Consider the following 19542-nt stretch of genomic DNA (forward strand, 5'->3'; position numbering starts at 1 on the left):
AATCTATCTGTATTTGTAGTTTGCCTAATCTTCCATTGTATTTCAAGATTTAAATAAAGAAAAAAAAGGTTTCACTTCACTTAGAAAAACACTTGGCCTATTTTGCCTAAAGTTAAAGTACATTTTAAAATTATGAATAAGGTCGATCCTGTGGCAGAATGTCTTAAAAACAATTAAATTTGAGGTAGATCAATGTTCCTTCTGCAAAAAGGATGAAGAAACTGGATCATTTGTTTTATCAATGTCCTTTGTCTCATTGTTTCTGGACAGACGTACACAATTGGATATGTCTTAAAATGAATAATGTTCCACCTTTTGAATTAAGTCATATTATTTTCTTCATGGATGATTTGGAACTTTTTGTTTCTGATATTATTAATATAATTTTGTTACTGGGTAAGTACCATATTCATTGTGCCAAATGGAGAAATTGTAAACCCTCCTTCCGGGGTTTTATTAACGATTTTAAGATTTTTTTCACATGTCTCAAAAGAGTAGAAAACAAAAATGCAAGTAAAATATGTCTAGACATTGCTCGTTATTTGTTTTTCTAATGTAATAATTCCTCTCCTTTTCTATGCTCCATTATGTGAATTTAAATGCTTAATTTATTTTGTTATTTATTCTTTTAATTCTTAGAGCGTCTTGTTTTTTGTTTTTTGTATTCCTTATAAGAATCCCCCTTTTTTATTTGTATTTCCTTTTTCATATTGTATTTAAATTGATATTTGTCCATTATCCTCTTTGAGAGTTTGTATATTTTCAATAAAGTTTTGTTAAAAAAAACACTAAGGAAACGTCTCATCTGGAATCATCATCACGGAAATTGATATTCGTGTTGGACTCGTATTAATCAAGTTAAAAAAAAAAAAAAAAAACTGAATAAAAGGGAGTTTGATGTGCTGAGAGCAGTTCTGGACGTGAGTGATGTGTGGGACCTCCCTCCCCCCAGACTGCAAACATCCCACATTCTGCTCCAACAATCGGGACGAGTCTCCGATGGAACCGGACTGAACGGAGTCCTGCTGCACCACCGCCTTTCACCACTAGGAGGCAGCAGTTAGTCAGATCTGCTAAATAGCTTTACAATTATAATGAAATGAATAGAAATAAGTGGAAAAATAAAAGCTGAAAAGTTTCCCAGTGATTTATTAAAAAGGCTGCAGTTTAAGAACTCAGTTTAAGGCGTAAATTCAGTAAAAAATGCAATAATCATGCACAAAAGCATTTTAGAACCAAGATTTGAATGACAAGCACATGAAGTACAACTGTAAATAAGTTATAACAGTATGAAGACTTAGGTTTTTGAGCATGAAACATAAGTAGAGTGCAAAAAATCTTTAATCTAATCAAATCCAGTAAAATTTAAATGTATATGGTGGTATGGTAAGTATGTGGTGAGATTGTTCCCTCTCTCCATCTCACTCTACAACTCCACAGTGCCATGCTGTGGACCACGTAAGACGGCACCGTATAATTGCAACTAGTATTAATCCACAAAGGGGAGTTATATTGCACTAGTGTAAATTAAAATGAACATGAAATGATCTCTCAGTGAACAGCATGGATGCAAACCTCAGAGCCAACAGCCCAACATCTGGGGTGCAGGGGTGCACCTTCACAGTCCTATTGTACAATCTCCCGCCATCTGAAGTTAACAAGTAGTCCTACAGAACTGCTACCCCACTTTTGCTGGTGTGTCTGAAGTTCCTGCCCCTCTGTGTCCGTCAAAATCCATGCAGAGAGATGCTGGAGTCCAGAAAATGCTCCTTGAAGTATATGATACTCCTGCTGTGTCCACTTAGAGCAACACACTCATCTTTCCCACTTCCCAGGGATCTCACACTTTTCATGATGTTAAAAGGGAAATAAAATAGGCAAAACGTTTCCTCTCCTGCTCTACATCCTCGACCTCTTTTCTTCAACTGATCTGCGTTTGAGGTCTTTGTCTTACCATTAGCCGGTCTGAAACCGTTGTTTATACTGGGCTGTAAATATATTTATTTCTGCTGTGAAGTTTGGAGGTTGATGGAGTTCTTTGGCAGCAGCTCTCGCGCTCATTAAACTCATTTTCCATGCTTCTTCTCCGGCTTCAGGTGTGAAAACTGGATGATAGTTTGAAATGAAATAAAACACTAGTATGGACCCATATCCAGTGCCATCTTTCACTGTACTGAGCAGTGAACAACATTCAAGAGGAAGAACGTCTCATGAACAGGAGAACCTCAGAAATTAACGCTGGGCTTCTTTTCTCCAGTTGTACCTCCTTTTAGCCACATTTTAAATACATATCCAAATAATCCTTCAATATTCATTGTTTTAACAGATGTAGTCTTTTGTCTCCCATTTCCCATGTACTTTCATTGTGTCCTCTGAGGTCACATGTTCCTAGATATGAATCTATTTCTGATTGCTCATGATGAACTCAATGGCCTGCAGACACCTCTCTGAATAAGCTGCTGGGATATATGTAATCTGCTTAGCTGCCTTTGGCCTGCCATTGAAAAACTTGTGATGAAGTAGTGCACACTGCTGAATGGAGCATGGGCAATGACATGATGCAGCATGGAAAGAGTGTTTGCAGTATGTCCAGTACTCGAGTTGGGGGGGATGAGGGGAGATGGCATCCCCCCTGAAATAAAAACGGTCAAAATCATCCCCCCCTGTAAAACTGCCATCCCTCCTTTGCATCCCTTATGTCATTTCATCAATGAATGTGGTTTTACTGCTATTTCAACATTTAGAGTCATCACCAGAAAAATACCACCAGAAAAATAACTTATTTGACAATTTTCACCTGTTTCAAGTAAATTTTCACTTGAAATAAGTAGGAAAATCTGCCAATGGGACAAGATTTATCTTCTCATTACAAGCAAAAAAATCTTGTTGCACATGCAGATTTCTCTACTTATTTTAAGTGAAAATCTACTTGAAACAGGTGAAAATTGTTGTTTTTTCCAGTGATGAGTCTTGTTTTAAGTGTAATGGGATTTATTTTACCAAAATGAGACATTTTAACTAGAAATAAGACAAATATTCTTGTTAAGATTTTGAGTTTTTGCAGTGATCCATTTCACTTATCCTGTGAAGGACAGAGTCATATTGATAAGTTCAGAAAAGTGTTTTTTATTGTTGTGTTTTGATGTATTTGATGTAAGCCCAGTGGATATTTAAAGCTTACAGAAGGCTGCATTTAACTGCTGCTATGTCATTCCTGCAGTATTTCTGCAGGTGTTTTGGTCAGTGCTATTATTTGTAATATATTATATTATTTGTAATCAGCACAAATGATCTGTCCCCATATGATAAAATCCACCATCCCCCCTGATTTATTTTTTACAACTCGAGTACTGAGTATGTCCAAATGTGGTATAGAAAGGATGGATATGAGAAGCCCGTCACATGACAGCATGCATCCACCTGCAGCCAGCAGGTTTATTGTTATACGAGGGGATTATCACACGCAGCCTGTTCCTGCAGAAATAATGGCCAGATGGTTAGATGACGCAGTTATTAGAGCAGGTATGCAGACTACCTGTGTGCGCTTATCACACGCTTCTTACACGGCTCTGCCCATCCTGTTTTGGCGGCCGCTGCTGTCCTCGGCAGCGCTGCATGTGTGACCATGTGAAAATGTGCAACAGGCTGTCTCCAGATTAAGGAAAGAGTCAGGCGCAGTTCAGAGTACCTGTTTAGGTCAAATTACAGACACATGAATCATCCCCTGTACTGAAGCCATGCCGCATGCACGTGGATATGGTTTGGTTTAATTTTTTTTTTCTTATTCTAGTGAATTCTTCAGAATGACATCACTTTAGACTCTAAAATCTTCATTATTCACTTATGTTGTAGTCAGTTTTGCCTTTAAAAGAACTGAGAATCTCTAATATTTTAAATGATGTTCACATTAACCATCAGAAGTAACTTACAAATAAAGATGCAAAAATTAGACACACTGTTGGCCAAAGGAAGTTTTTCCACTTTCTTTTCTTTATTCACGTCAAAATTATGCATATTTGTTTTCTGTGGGTTCTTCCGCTTCCTCAGTCTGAAAACATGTATGTCAAGTTATTTGGTGGTTGTAAATCCTCCACAGGAGTGTGTGGTTGTTTGTGTTTATGTGACCCCGTGGAGAGGTGCTGACCTGGCCAGCATCATGGATCCCTGACGTTTGCCTGAAGACATCAGGGAAAGACTCTAGTGACCCTAATTATGAATAAGCTGATTTAGATAAGGGATGGATCAGTTCCCATATTGCTGAGATTAAATAATTTATCACACAATGGTCAAATGTTTCACTTTCAATATTTGTAGGGAACTAATTTCTGACTTCTGAGTAGAAATATGAGACACTATTGCAATCATACAAGTATTTTGTTTTTAAACATTCAAAATAAACTGTGGTTCCATAAGTCTTTTCTCAGTTTGATCTTAAAAAAATAAAAATAAAATAAATAAAAGAGCTGCATGAGCATATTCCACTATGTTAATCAGTTCTATGAACAACAGTAAAGAGGGTAGAGTTCCGAGGGCTCCTGAACGCATCACTGTCTGCTCGCTGTGACCATAGACATATAAACACAGATGCCTCATCGACCGCTGGGCAATACATCCATGCCGCTGGGGCGCGAGAAATCGGTCGCCATCTTGGACCGGTCATCCTACGACAGCATGACACAGAACGATATTGAAGATGCCAGAGCACTGTGCCGCGTATTCCTGTACAAATCTGCAAACAAATGCGACCAGGGATAAAAATGATAAATATAAAAAAATAAAATAAAAAACATCTAAACATAAGGCTACACCACATTGCCAAACTCACCTCTCTTGACCTGCAGAAAGGGAGCATGAGAAAGAAGCTCTGCAAAGCAGTCCTCTTTCAGGGCTTTTAGCATATGTGTAAATATGGGTTGTAAGATTTTATATATATATATATATATATATATATATATATATATATATATATATATATATATATATATATATATGACTAACTGTGTTATGGTATGTCGTTAAGGAAATTAATCTCTCTTTCAATTAATCATGTTGTTTCATTCCATATATTCAAAGATTAATTTCCTGAACTGCATGCCATTGTGTGTGTGTGTGTGTTTTGTATTCGCGAGTTATGACAGATTAAATGCGTTGACACTTAACTGCGCCAGCCAGACGACACTGAGTGGAGCGGGTGCCCGCTCCAAGATGGCGGCCCCGCGGCTCGTCAGCGCCAGTAGACAGCAGCGGTCGATGACGCGTCTATGTCCATGTCCATGTCTATGGCAGAGCAGCGCTCTGGTCTATGGATTTGACGGTGAATGAACGAGGCCCCGCCCCCGCCCTGAACCAGGCAGACCTGCAGCTGAACCTGCAACTGTGTAAACTCAGACACCTCTGCTCATCCACACCGCTCCACAGGTGAGTCCCCAGCTCGCTGCTGCTTCTCTTCATTTCTCTTCATAACTGAACTTCACTGCTAGATTATTCATTATTCAAATTCTTATTTTTATTCTTATTAACTGTGTTAAATCTAAGATCAATAACAGACCAGGTTCTAATCACCATGAGCAACATGCATGTTGAACAAAGGCTGAAAATTTGAATCTTTATTAATTTTCTTTTTTATACTGCAGTTGATAAATGTTAAGAACTTTTCTGGACTAGTTATTGTTGTTGTTATGTAATTGAAGTGACTTTGATTAGTTTCCTCACAGTTCATAAAATCTTCAAATTCCAGATTTGGTCACATTTTCCACATGTGAATTACATTTAGATCTTTTTGTTTTCAGAAACAGAGGACTGAATAAACCCAAAACCTTTATCAGGAGCCAATACTGAAGTAATCCATTTGTTGAATAAATAGGAAGTGAATTGGAAAATCTCTAATTAAAATCTATCTACCCTAATTTTGAGAGTTGATTTTGGTGTCTTCCAGCAAATAATTTTACGGTTCATTCTTTTTTCAAAGCTGTGACTTAAAAAAAACAAAAAAGAAACGACCCAATTTTTGTCCCGTCAGGAAATGAGCTGTTAATCTGTTCCCACAGCAGACACAAAGGAGGGTACAGGAGATGAGGCACGCCATTCAAGATTAACCATACAGCTATTTAGCTCTCTAATCCTTCACGTTTGTGAAACTTGTGTAACTGATTGGTATAAATAGGCTTTACCTGTTGCAGTTTATGTAAGAGCAAGCGGGGTGAGCCCTCAGAGGCCAGGCCTGGACATCCTTACAAAAGAGATTTTTGATTGCTGAATTTTTTCCTGCTTACAAACATTTTTTTCTACAGTCCAGACTACCACAAGAATCCTAATTTATCTTTAAAAAAAAAAAAAAAAAATCACATGAATTCCCTTATAAATAATGAGATTACACGTCCACAATCGTATACAGGATCATTTCTGTAGGGCTCATTTAGCCAAAAGTTTGAAATTTTGTTCCATTTCAAATTTTCAGGAGTCTACAGCAACATCACAGCCACAATGGGGCGGAAGGAAATCGTATGCAGCTGGAAGAAAAACATCAGCAACATCAAGGACGTGTTTGACTTCAAAGGCAAAATGGGATCGTAAGTAACTGCTGGAAGAAAAAGAAAAAAAAGATGTAATTAGTTGTCACTGCTACAATATCAGGTTTCACATTTATTCCTCAATAAGATGCATAAAATGGCAAAAAGGATCAGCAATGGGATCAGAAATGTGTCACTTCTAATTTAATCCTCTTTAGTTTGATGTTCATGAATGAAAGTGCAGCGAAGACTTGGTTAAATCAAAGAGTGTACATTACATTTCGTAGGAAAAGATCAGAAAATGGTTTCTACGAAACACAAATGCAACCCCTTTCAGAGATGTTAGAGATTAGCTGAAGATCTGGAATCTTCTGGAAACATCGAAGACTTGATAACGGATAAAGGAATGCTAATCGGCCTGAGGGGCAAAGTAAAAAGCAAGGCTATCTTATTTGTAGCACCAAGGTGCTTTACTTAAATATATGAAGATTGAAGAGAAAAAATAAAAAAGGCTAAATCAAACTAAAATTCTTATATGAGCAGCAAACAAGCTTGTAAAATCAGAAGAAACAGCATCAGGGTATCAACTATAGGTAGCACCAATGAAATCACGGGAGCTTATTTTTGCTTTTCTGATTTAACTGGCCAGCTAGCTACTGTGCATGAGAATAAAACAGGCTCGATTAACTTAACTAAGTTCAAATATAACGCAGGTTCTCGTCTGAGGACAGAAAACTGGCAGCGGAATGGCAGCGTGATCTGTAAGGTTACTGGACAAACGGCCATTCATGAAGCCCTTTTCTTCGTACCAAGATGCAACTGGGCGAAACGAACAGGCTGGGAAAAAAACTGAAAAACGGCCACCTTATGTCAATCAAAGTTAGACATGGCGAAGTCTTTCATTAGATCATTTCAGATGTTTCGGAGACAAAATCAGAGCAGACCGCTGCGTTCATCCCACGCTGGGCCATCACCAACTACCAATGACTACTACTTACATGCAGTCAAAATTCGGGTTATTGCTAATATTCCGGTTACTGAAACATTCGGAATATTCCGTTTACATGCGTGAGCAAACAGGGTTATCCCTGTATACATGGTAATTAATCATTGGGGATATCCCGATCAAACCAGCGACGCGCGGAGAACATGATGACGCAATTAGCCTCATTTCCGCTTCTTCTTCCTGTATCCAAATTCAAAACAAATGCTGCTTCGCGCAACTTTTCGCTCACCTTCTTGTAAATCTCGCTATCCCAGTACTTTCTACCGTCTACAAATGCAAAAATGTTCATATCCTTCATTACATTCATGAAGTGATTAGTCTCCTCCTCACTCCAAAAGTGTGGCCTGGTCTTGCGTTTCCCCGTGTTTATAAGAACTTCCTGGACTCAAAAGACCAGGATTCCATGTGAACAGAGCATGCGCAGAAAACAAATTCATGTTCCGTTTGATGGGGATATTCCGTTTGGCGTTTATATAACCGAATATTCGGGTTTTAAAAGGAGTAACCCAGGGGTCATATTCGGGTTTTTAAAAACCCGAATATGAGCAAATTCAGGTTATTCAAAGGGGTTATTGGTGTTTACATGGCCGTGCAAATTCGGGTTATTGCCAATATTCAGGTTTTAAAAGGGTTATTGAGTGCATAAACGCAGTCAGTGTCTCCGCTCGGCTCTGTAGCGTCATGATGACCAACGAGGCGTAACAGCTAACCATTGGCTAAGCCGGCGCAATCAAGTCTGCTCCTCCTATTACAAATTTCATCGTACAAAAAAATTCAACCCAGAGTTTAAATTGTTTTTAATTGCATTGCAGTAATAAACGTGCTAGCACCATGGTAGTCTTCGGCTATGCCTGAAATCTCTCCCGCAGATATTTTACAACCCCGTTCGCAGCCATTTTAAAGCGATCACAGAAGATTTCGATGTTGCATAAGGAATGTTGCATAAGGTCAGGAGTTTCCAGGAGTTTCTGTTTCCAGGCGGCCGTGAAGCACTCAGGAGGAGCTGCAGTCAGACACCTCCGTCTCTTGCAACCAGGCTCAGATTAGGCTTTAGGTTAATGACAATCCCTTTCATCATCTCCCACAGAGCCGGTTTTATCAATGACATCTCTTGTACCATCCTTGCAGCTGACCCAGCACTGAACCTGCCGCTGCAGGACTTCACATTGCTAACCTGCTGCACAAATTATATAATGACCAAAACCTGATGCTTAAAAAGTTTTTAATTTGAAAGTTTACTGATGTTTGCAGATGGTTTTTATTAAATACCTGTATCCTCCTTATAGAATAGACTTTATTGTCATTGTGCTCAAGCCACAATGAGATTGGTTGGGATGTTCCCACCAAAGTGCAAAGGAAGCAAAAAAATAAAATAAATATGAAAAGCCCCGTATAAAAACATAAAAGCAATACAAACAGTACAAAACAATAATAAACAATTATAGCTGGCATTACTTAATTACCAACTACAAGTAGTAGAAACACTTGCCGGTACTGCTGGAAATGAGGGCATCCGTGAGTAGCTACTTCTGCGCACCACCTGATACCACGACATTTCTAGAAAAACAGTCCCAATTCTTTTCTGTGGGTCTGAGAGCCAGCACAAAGTCGCCCGGTGGAGAAGCGGTGGCCTGCGAGTGGTTGGATGAGTCTAGGCAGAGCCGTCTGGGAGATTTGCAAGGCCCTGTGCGAAATGGCCGGGGGGGGGGCCCTCGCGCGTGAGCGTAACGAGCGCGCCCAAAATGTTTGGGTTTTTTCGGGTCGCATCGGGTGTCTATATGCGCGATTTTAACTCTCCAATTAGCAAAATACTGGATATCTTGCCCTGCCTCATCATCATCTGGGCTTGCCTCGACACAGGGCCCCACGGCTGCTTGAGACCCGGTCGGATCTGTGATTTTTGTAACAAATTTATCAAACGTGCCTTTCAGAGAGGCATTAAACTCTTCCATTTTCTTTTGTTTTTTTCTTTTTTCATCCCCTGATGGAAATTTCCTGAATCTGTCTCGTTCTCTCGACATTGTGTGACAGTTTGTTCCAACTCCACCAGTCTGGATCAGAGCAGCTTGTGTCTGCGCTTGGTCTGACGCAGTTGTATTGAACAACAGACACGCGCAGCTGCGCAGCCACATCAATCAGCAAGCACATCATTGCACATATATTTATTGATATGCACAGACTAGTACACATTTAGGTCTGTAATGGAACGTGACTGTTGATATTTATAAGCGAAAGAAGAAAAAAAACAAAAAAACGGCCGATAGCGCGAGGCCCTGTGCGGTCGCACGGTTCGCACACCCCTTGCGGTGGCCCTGAGTCTAGGTATCCTGTATTAGACTTTTGTTGGTAATGTGGCCTCATGTAAGGCTGGAACTATCCCACCAGGAAAACTGCGACATGCTCAAAGTTGTTATTTCCAGCGGTGGTTACAATGTTACGGAAAATATCTCAAGTGACCATATTAAGCATCTAAGAAGCAATCTCTTGAAAAAACTCAAGTTTATCAAGCCGAGTGACGAACTCCAGCAGCAAACTCTGGAGTTTGGTTTTCAGAGAGGAGAAGAAATCTCCAAAGAAACCAGAATCCAGAGCAATGACAGGCAAAACTGTACAATTCATGGTCATAGACGACCAGCTCCTGCATTAAAGATGTTTCGTTTCTCTACGTAACTGAACATCTGCAGTTACAGTCCGTTTTCACACATCAGAAATGCATCTCTGAAGCTGCTTTCTCCAAACCACGCGAGGCTGAATGAACATATGAAGCTCAGGCTTTCTGCATTATGACAGGGATTCTGATCCCCTCTTGTTCAAAAGTCAAATTATACACGTCTTATGTCACATAGTCGTGGCTCCACTGGATTTCTTTAGTAAATGTGTGTTATTTGATATTAATTTAGATAAATAGTTTATTTTGTAACTGAAGAAGAGAAAAGCTGAGAAATAACACAGGTATTCATCTCAGGCCTCAAGGCACTTGCATGCAGAAGTACAGCAAAAATACAATGACTTAAATCATTATATTTCTACTTAAAGAACTCTAATCATTGTACTGCATATGCTGAAGCCCTGACAAGCACCTGACCTGTGCTTGCTCTGCCGAGATGGTGCCGGGCGTCTGGGGACATCGAGTTGTGTTCAGGTGCATGCTGTTGTCCAGTTTCCTGCTGGAGTCTTAATGTAAAAGCAGCTTTGACGCTCACCAGGCTGGCCGTGAATGAGTCAGGTGTGCTTGAGCATTAGTGTGCAGGCTGACGTCAGAGAGGCCCTGCGGGAACATCTTAGCACCACTTGGTTAAAGGATTACAGCAGGCGTCTGCTGAGTGTTGATGGTGGTGTGAGCAGGAGCAGGTGAAGGAAGTTTGAAGTTTTATTTGGATCCCCATTAGCTGCAGCAAAACTGCAGCTATTCATCCTGGGGTCCGACACAAAAATAATATACAATACAAGACAAAAATTAAAAGCAAACCTAAAGAGGTAGTAGAAGAAAAAGAAAATAAACGTAGAAAAAGAAAAGAAACATAAGACGGGAAGGAGCAGGGGCAGGTAAAGGAGCAGGAGCAGGAGCAGGTGAAGGAGCAGGTGAAGGAGGAGGTGAAGGAGCAGGTGCAGGTGAAGGAGCAGGTGAAGGAGCAGGTGAAGGAGCAGGTGCAGGTGAAGGAGCAGGTGAAGGAGCAGGTGCAGGAGCAGGTGAATGAGCAGGAGCAGGAGCAGGTGTAGGTGAAGGAGCAAGTGAAGGAGCAGGAGCAGGTGAAGGAGCAGGTGGAGGTGCAGGTGAATGAGCAGGAGCAGGAGCAGTTGAAGGAGCAGGTGCAGGAGAAGGAGCAGGAGCAGGTGAATGAGCAGGAGCAGGAGCAGTTGAAGGAGCAGGTGCAGGAGAAGGAGCAGGTGCAGGAGAAGGAGCAGGTGCAGGAGAAGGAGCAGGTGCAGGTGCAGGAGCAGGTGCAGGAGAAGGAGCAGGTGCAGGAGAAGGAGCAGGTGCAGGAGCAGGTGCAGGAGCAGGTGAAGGAGCAGATCCAGCACTGTTCAGCAGAGAGAGGAAGGTGGACTCACACGGCCAGCAGTTCCAACTTCCGAGACGCTCCTTCACAGTTCCAAGTCCAGGGTTTCAGCATCTGCCTTTAACAAGCGCTGCAGTGCTTCCTCCCTTCCTACCTGCTCCATCCGTAGCCTACATGTAGTCTGAGGCCTGAGCTGTTGGAGAGTAGATCACCCTCCTGAATCCTGATTTGTATTTATTAGCATTCTGTCCTCTTGCACGTTGTTTGGCAGTGATCTCAAATTCTCCATGACAATTTAAGAAAAACGTCTGTACTCTTTTCTTTATCTCTATTTTACTTCTGCTCCACTTCTTAGATACCCCCTCCGGGGTCTTGATCTGGGTAGTAATTTGGCTTGGAAGCTCAATCACCTACTCCCGTATATAAACATTGCCGCGTTTACTCCTCAAAACAAATACGGATAAGTGCTACAGTTACCACCAGAAATACTTTAAGCTGCACAGCATCCAAAGTGGCAAAGAAACATATTTAAAAATGATTTTTTTTTTAGAAGGAAGGAAAAAAAAGTACAGTCGAAAAATCTCAGGCCCCGTTTACACGTAGCCGGGTATTTACAAAAACGGAGGCGTTTTCATGCGTTTTGGCCGTGCGTTTACACGGAAACGGAGGTCAAAGTCACCAAAAACGATCATTTCTGAAAACTCCGGCCAAAGTGGAGATTTTCAAAAACTCCGTTTTCCCGTTTGCGTCTAAACAGAGGGAAACGGAGGAAAACGGAGATTTATGATTTATGGTTCCGCGTTAAATCGACGGCGTAAGGTACGCGGCGACGCGCATCGTACGTGCGCGTCGCCGCGTACCTTACGCCGTAGGCTCTGCGTTGGTGTAACGCGGAACCATAAATCAGCCTTAACTGGAAGTTACACACGTGTCATTTGTTGATGTTTTTCCAGGATTCTGATTGGCTGGCATGACGTTAACAGAGTTTTCATGCGGGTCCGTGTAAACGAGGATTTTTTTGAAAACGTAGAGGGGAAAATATCCGTTTTTGTAAATACCCGGCTACGTGTAAACGTGGCCTCAGACTCTTATGATTCCAATTCCATTATTGAGTCTGCTTAACGACTCGGTTCTTTTATCGATTCTCTAATCGATTATTATTCGGAAAAAAGGACAAGAATGGCCAAGGCTACATGATGTTTTTTGGACATTTAATAAATAGAAATAATTAATTCAGAATTAAAAAACATCATGTAACCGTGGCCAATGAGGCAAATGAAAGCTACTTCCAAAACGACTTACATCTGAGAGAAAGCTAATTAGATACCTGTAGTATCATTAGCTAAGGACAAGTTATCATTGCTGCTGCTGGGTTGAAAATTACTGGCGTTGATCCAGAGCGGATTGAAAACGAAACATCCATTGATTGTTATTGCATGCTCTGTTGTTCTAGCATGTTGGTATATTTCCTCCCTGACGAAATATCCACTTGATAAGTATTGCAACTTTTCCTGTTTTTACTGAAATGTAACCAGAAGGAAGGAAACCTCAGTACTTGAAGGTTTAAGAGAAATATTACTGCAGTACATACTACAGTTTGATTCTGATTGAAAACCGATAAAAGTCAGCTGTTCCTGGATTATCTGCTTGAATGTTTGGAGTAGCCAAAGAAACTGCCTGACTTATTGTTGAAAAAAGCACGAGAGGGATGTAAAAGGTGCCGAATGTACAATGAAACACTCAAAGACAATGTGGCACCGCAGAGATGTTGCAAAGATCAGGATGAGCCTTCAACGCTGATGAGGACAGAAATGATCAGGGAGATACCAGGAGGCCAAGAGCAACGCTGAAGGAATTACTGCCAGGTTCTGGTCACTACTTTCTTATGACTCCTGCACAAGTCTGGGCTGTGGGGCGGGGGGTTAAACAGAGGGGCATACCTTACAAAAGGCAATGTGCTAGAACGTCTGAATTATGTACAAAAAATGAACTCAGTCACCCCAAACCACACGGGTAAACGTGTCATGGTCTGACCAGTTGAAGGTTGAAATGTTTGGCCTTAATTTTAAAAGCCATATTTGGTGCGAAGCCAAAACGAAGCATCATCCAGGGAATATCCTGGTGCGGGTCATGCCAAGGGGCCTCCTCTTCAGCTGGACCTGGGGCACTTGTCAAGATAAAGCTCCAAATACTTAGATATTTTGGCACAAAGCCGTCTCTCCTCCGTCAGAAACAAGGCATGGACCCCAGCATGGATTCAGAGGCGAGGAATCAAAGTCCTGGAACAACGCAGTTTCCTCTAAAACCTCTGCAATGACCTGAAGAGAGCCGTATGCAGGAGATCTTCTCACTATTTAAGTATCTTGAACTGTTTCCCAAAGATGAGTGGGATTCAGTTACAACCTTGAGATGTGTGACGTTGGAGACTTTATTCTCAAACCTCAAAAGGGAGAAGCTGCTCTCACAAGGTATTAGTTGGGTGGGGTGTTCAAATTTATACAATCAAGCTGTTGGTCTACTCTTTATTTCGAATGACGCATGTAAAGATGATGCCGTTTTTTCTCCATCTTTATATTTCCACAGCTTGGTTTTATACGGGTGTGTAGGCTGTGTCTATCCAAAGACATGAGTGTGATTTCTGTCCTCGCAGGTCTGAGCATTTGTGTTTCTGTTTTTGTGCAGGGGGTCGTTCTCAGAGGTTTTCATGGTGAGGGAGAAGAAAACGGGCCAGCTTTACGCTCTGAAATGTTTGAAGAAGAAACACCTTTGTCACAGCAACCTGGAAAATGAGATCAATGTTCTGAAGAGGTAAACACACTCGCACACACTCCGTCAGCTGCAGCCTCATGTTACTCATGAAGTTATTGCTTCAGTTCAGCCTGGTCTTCAGCAGAAATCTACGTAGCAATACCTCTTCTGACCACACGGGGCTCCTTTGACAGCACTAACTTTGGCACATCTCGTAATACAGCTTTGATGGATTACAGGTGCACTGAGACGCAGTACTCGAGTTGAGGGAGAATGGCATCCCCCTGAAATAAAAACGGTCAAAATCATCCCCCCTTTCCATCCCTTATGTCATTTCATCAATGAATGTGGTTTTACTGCTATTTCAACATTTAGAGTCATCACCAGAAAAATAACACCAGAAAAATAACTTATTTGAAAATTTACACCTGTTTCAAGTAAATTTTCACTTGAAATAAGTAGAAAAATCTGCCAGTGGGACAAGATTTATCTTCTTATTACAAGCAATAAAATCTTGTTCCACATGCAGATTTTTCTACTTATTTTAAGTGAAAATCTACTTGAAACAGGTAAAAATTGTAGTTTTTTCCAGTGATGAGTCTTGTTTTAAGTGTAATGAGATTTTTTTACTAAAATGAGACATTTTAACTAGAAATAAGACAAATATTCTTGTTAAGATTTTGAGTTTTTGCAGTGATCCATTTTACTTATCCTGTGAAAGACAGAGTCATATTGATAAGTTCAGAAAAGTGTTTTTATTGTTGTGTTTTGATGTATTTGATGTAAGCCCAGTGGATATTTAAAGCTTACAGAAGGCTGCATTTAACTGCTGCTATGTCATTCCTGCAGTATTTCTGCAGGTGTTTTGGTCACTGCTATTATTTGTAATATATTATATTATTTGTAATCGGCACAAATTATCTGTCCCCATATGATAAAATCCAACATCCCCCCTGATTTTTTTTTACAACTCGAGTACTGCTGATACCTGAACCTTCACGCTGCCCTCAAGTGGTCAGAAATGGTATTGCTACATAGGCTTGCCTTTAAAGAATACTGTGGTTACGTTACCCTAAGCCTAAATCATTTCCCTTTGGGGATTACTAAAGTACTTTTGAATACAATACCTTCCACAGGGTTGAGTTTGTGGCCCTCACATCATTTATTTATAGTTTCTTGGTCTCTTGGTGTCCAAGAACTTTAAAACAAGACAACACAGACAGGAAGCATGTTGTTCACAGGTCCGCCCCACCAGACGGAGTTAAAAACTGAGAAGGATTGCATGTTGTTGGTCGTGGTCCTGGTGTTTTGGGAGGGGGTCATTCTTCAAATGCAGGCAGCATATGACGTGGCAGCACATTGAAGTCGTCAGATCTGCGTGGGTGCAGGACTGAAACCGGCGGGGTCACAGATGCGGCGTCAAGAGAAAACGGGGACAGTCTTCTGTGAAACTCGTCTTTCAGATCAAAAACTAGAATCTTTTGCGGGCTTTGTTCACAAATGTGGCTCGGCAGCTGTTGGCAAAGAGCTCGTCTGTTGACTCTGGGTTGAAGGAGATCAGCGTCACAGACGAGGTGAGAGAGGTTTGCAGTGAACGACAACTTCTCCCCTGAAAAAAATGAATCTGACCGGATCAGTTAATACCAGACACTGCAGGAAGAACAACAATGTTTACAATATTTTACAAAATAGTTAAAGTACAGATGAATTGCTCTGCATCTCTTGTATTTGAGCATTGAGTGACGAAAGGCTCGGATTAGAGGGCCCTGATACCGACCCGGGCAGAGTAATTATCTCAGAGGTGGGAAGCACAAATCTGTAACACTGATTTCAGAAAAAGAGCCTAAAGGCGCTGAGAGCAGCGCAGTAAGTGGACGGTTGGAAGTGGAGCTTTTGCGTTGTGCCCGTGAGATGTTTTGACCGTTATGTTTGACAGAGATTTGATCAGTATCTCAGGAATCTCACCCTAACCCAACCCTAACCCCAGCCTCTGTTCTTTCTCACCGTCTCAGGATAAAACATGAGAATGTGGTTGGACTGGAGGACTTCTACGAGAGCCGGACACATTACTACCTGGTCATGCAGCTGTGAGTGGACTCGTTTTTTTATTACAACATGCACTGGCAGCAGGTCTCCTACGACATCATTACTACAATTTCTCAAGGACTGTTAACTGATAACGATGACTGTTAGGACTAAAATATAAGTATGTTTAAGCACAGCTCCTGATATTATCTGTTATAACTGTTCATAACTCTAGAACCTAAATGTTGAGAGTTTACAGCACGTGTAAAGCAGGTCAGCACAGGTGTTGAAAATGTCAGCATGATTCTCTTGTGTTCACTTGTACAGGGTGTCAGGGGGGGAACTCTTCGATCGCATCCTAGACAAGGGGGTTTACACTGAGAAGGATGCCAGCAAAGTGGTGAAACAGGTGCTGCAGGCCGTCAGCTACCTGCACGAGAACGGCATCGTGCACCGGGACCTGAAGGTGAGACTCACTGGGAGGAAGAATCCCACGGTGATACTTCTGGAAATGTGCTCTTCACATATCCACGTTCCAGGAAATGTTGAAAACTTAAATCCGTTGCCTGTGTTTGTTTAAACGTTAGATTAACAGGCACATGTGCAAAAAGTAAGATTTTTGTTGTTTTCACTGACCAACTTGGCTGAACTTTGAAAGACAAAAAAAAAAAAAACACAGTATTGCCCTGGACGTGTGTGCAACCCTGCTGAACAGCTGGGGGCAGGAAATCTCCGGTCATGAGATGCTCACCGGCCTCGGAGGAAAACCTGTGCCATGTTCTCGTCTCAGCCTTTTTTTGTGCAGGAGAAGAAAATGTGCAAACATAGTCCGTCTTAGTTTTGTGGAGACTTTACGGCCTCCTTCCTCACCTTAAACGTTACCCCACCTGAGGATCTAAGGACTAATATGTCAGGAGAATAAAGTAAATGGAGGTTAATGTGACTGTACAAACAAGCATGTCCCTTCACAAAGACACAGTTCTTCCCTCTTCTCTCCTTCCTCCTGTTTCCAGCCGGAGAACCTGCTGTACTACAACGACGACGAGAACGCCAAGATCATGGTGAGCGACTTCGGCCTGTCCAAGACTCCGGAGCAAGGGGTGATGTCCACGGCCTGCGGCACGCCAGGATACGTCGGTGAGTTCAGTTAGAGGTTTCCAAGTTTACTTATCATTTCTCATGTCCTTATTGAATCCATTAAACATTCACAGTTCTGGAAGGAAATAAATAGGCAAAACCTTGGATGTGGTTGCTGGTTCTGTTCTCGTCTTACACCACATCCAGGAGAAAGTTTGGACTATTCCCTCTTTCCAGATCTGCTTCCCCTCAGATTCTTGACTCTTCCCTTCGTGAGCTTCATCTATGGAGCCAAATCGAGGCCAAAAGTTTTGCTAATTTGAAAATAAAATTGTAATTCAAAAACTAAGATTTGAACCTGAAAATTCAAGTTTTGATCATGAAATTATTTTGTGAACAAAGTGTGGCTGTTGAACTGTACAGTCTGGCATAGTTTATTGCTTTTATACTGCGATTGGTGCCAAGTACGGTCTAAAACAGCTTTTTAAACAGAAATGTGTCACTATCCGTTTTTTCCACTGCCAATCACGTGAATATGGTGTATATACAGTGTTGAATCAAACTTCTACTGATAATTTCTGCTACCTACGTTTCCTGAAGGCAACATAACTGAGGAACATCCCCAGCCTTCTCTGTTATGCTGTCACTCATGATGCCACGCCCCCCACGCCAGATCGGGGCCAAAAGTCTGAAACTGAAAAAAAGAAGTGAAACTGAAAAAAAAAGATGTGAAACTGAAAAAAAGAAGTGAAACTGAAAAAAAAAGATGTGAAACTGAAAAAAAAGATGTGAAACTGAAAAAAAAGATGTGAAACTGAAGAAAAAGATGTGAAACTGAAAAAAAAATTTGAAACTGTAAAAAAAACAAGTTCATGATCAGAACTTGAATTTTCAGGTTCAAATCTTCGTTTTTCAATTACAATTTTATTTTCAAATTAGCAAAACTTTTGGCATTGATTTGGCTCCATATTCATCGTTTAAATCGAGATTGAGACAGTTTTGGAGCCCCTCCTGGTCAGCAGAGGAACTGCACGTTTAAGTTCCTTTTAAAGTTGCACGAAACCACGTGGTCGGCGGTCCGGGGATTAAAGTATAATTTGTTTTTTCATTAAAACCAAAAACGAAAAAACGGAAACAGCGCCCCCATTTTCGTTTTTTCCTTTTAAATTCAAAACGGGAAAACCGTTTCTGAAAAAAACAAAAAACCAAACAACCAAATCAAATAACGACCGAAATTTGGTTTTTGTAAATTCCTTTTTTAATTTTTGTATGAATATGACGGCGGACAGACCGGAAGCGGAAGTACAGTGTAATACCGTCAAAATAATACAAACTTATTTTCGTACATATTATATTTATAATATCTTAGTATACAGTCTTATATGGCTTTATAGACTTAACCTGTGAGCATGATACTGTTGCTTAGTTGTTTTATTATGTTTTTATAGTTTTACATTTTGTAATGCTCACTGCCACAGTTTGCTCCGTTGCCATGGCGACCACAGCGGCGGCCGCCGCCGGCTTTCCCATGTACTCCAGAGGACTTCCACTCAAAAATGCTACAGTTTAACAGTAGCACGACGTCACAACATAACATTACAACCAGTACTCGAGTTGTAAAAAGAAATCAGGGGGGTGGTGGATTTTATCATATGGGGACAGATAATTTGTGCTGATTACAAATAATATAATATATTACAAATAATAGCAGTGACCAAAACACCTGCAGAAATACTGCAGGAATGACATAGTAGCAGTTAAATGCAGCCTTCTGTAAGCTTTAATTATCCACTGGGCTTACATCAAATACATCAAAACACAACAATAAAAAACAGTTTTCTGAACTTATCAATATGACTCTGTCCTTCACAGGATATGTAAAATGGATCACTGCAAAAACTCAAAATCTTAACAAGAATATTTGTTTTATTTCTTGTTAAAATGTCTAATTTTAGTAAAAAAAAAATCTCATTACACTTAAAACAAGACTCATCACTGGAAAAAACAACAATTTTCACCTGTTTCAAGTAGATTTTCACTTAAAATGAGAAAAATCTGCCAGTGGAACAAGATTTTTTTGCTTGTAATGAGAAGATAAATCTTGTCCCACTGGCAGATTTTTCTACTTATTTCAAGTGAAAATGTACTCAAAACAGGTGAAAATGGTCAAATAAGT

The 19542-nt window shown here is 40.7% G+C and overlaps 1 protein-coding gene across 1 annotated transcript in view; it reads left to right on the forward strand.

Moving 5' to 3' along the window:
* The first annotated feature begins 5367 nt into the window (after positions 1 to 5367).
* LOC133448954 (calcium/calmodulin-dependent protein kinase type 1D-like) overlaps positions 5368 to 19542 on the forward strand; it is a 29326-nt gene continuing 15151 nt past the window's right edge. Inside the window, exons 1-6 of the mRNA XM_061727982.1 lie at positions 5368 to 5418; positions 6458 to 6569; positions 14199 to 14324; positions 16277 to 16351; positions 16617 to 16755; positions 17303 to 17426. Coding sequence (XP_061583966.1) covers positions 6484 to 6569; positions 14199 to 14324; positions 16277 to 16351; positions 16617 to 16755; positions 17303 to 17426 — 550 coding nt within the window. The 5' untranslated portion in view covers positions 5368 to 5418; positions 6458 to 6483. The remainder of the gene's footprint in view (positions 5419 to 6457; positions 6570 to 14198; positions 14325 to 16276; positions 16352 to 16616; positions 16756 to 17302; positions 17427 to 19542) is intronic.

This window comes from Cololabis saira, chromosome 8, assembly GCF_033807715.1.
Source record: "Cololabis saira isolate AMF1-May2022 chromosome 8, fColSai1.1, whole genome shotgun sequence".
Taxonomy (NCBI): Eukaryota; Metazoa; Chordata; class Actinopteri; order Beloniformes; family Belonidae; genus Cololabis; species Cololabis saira.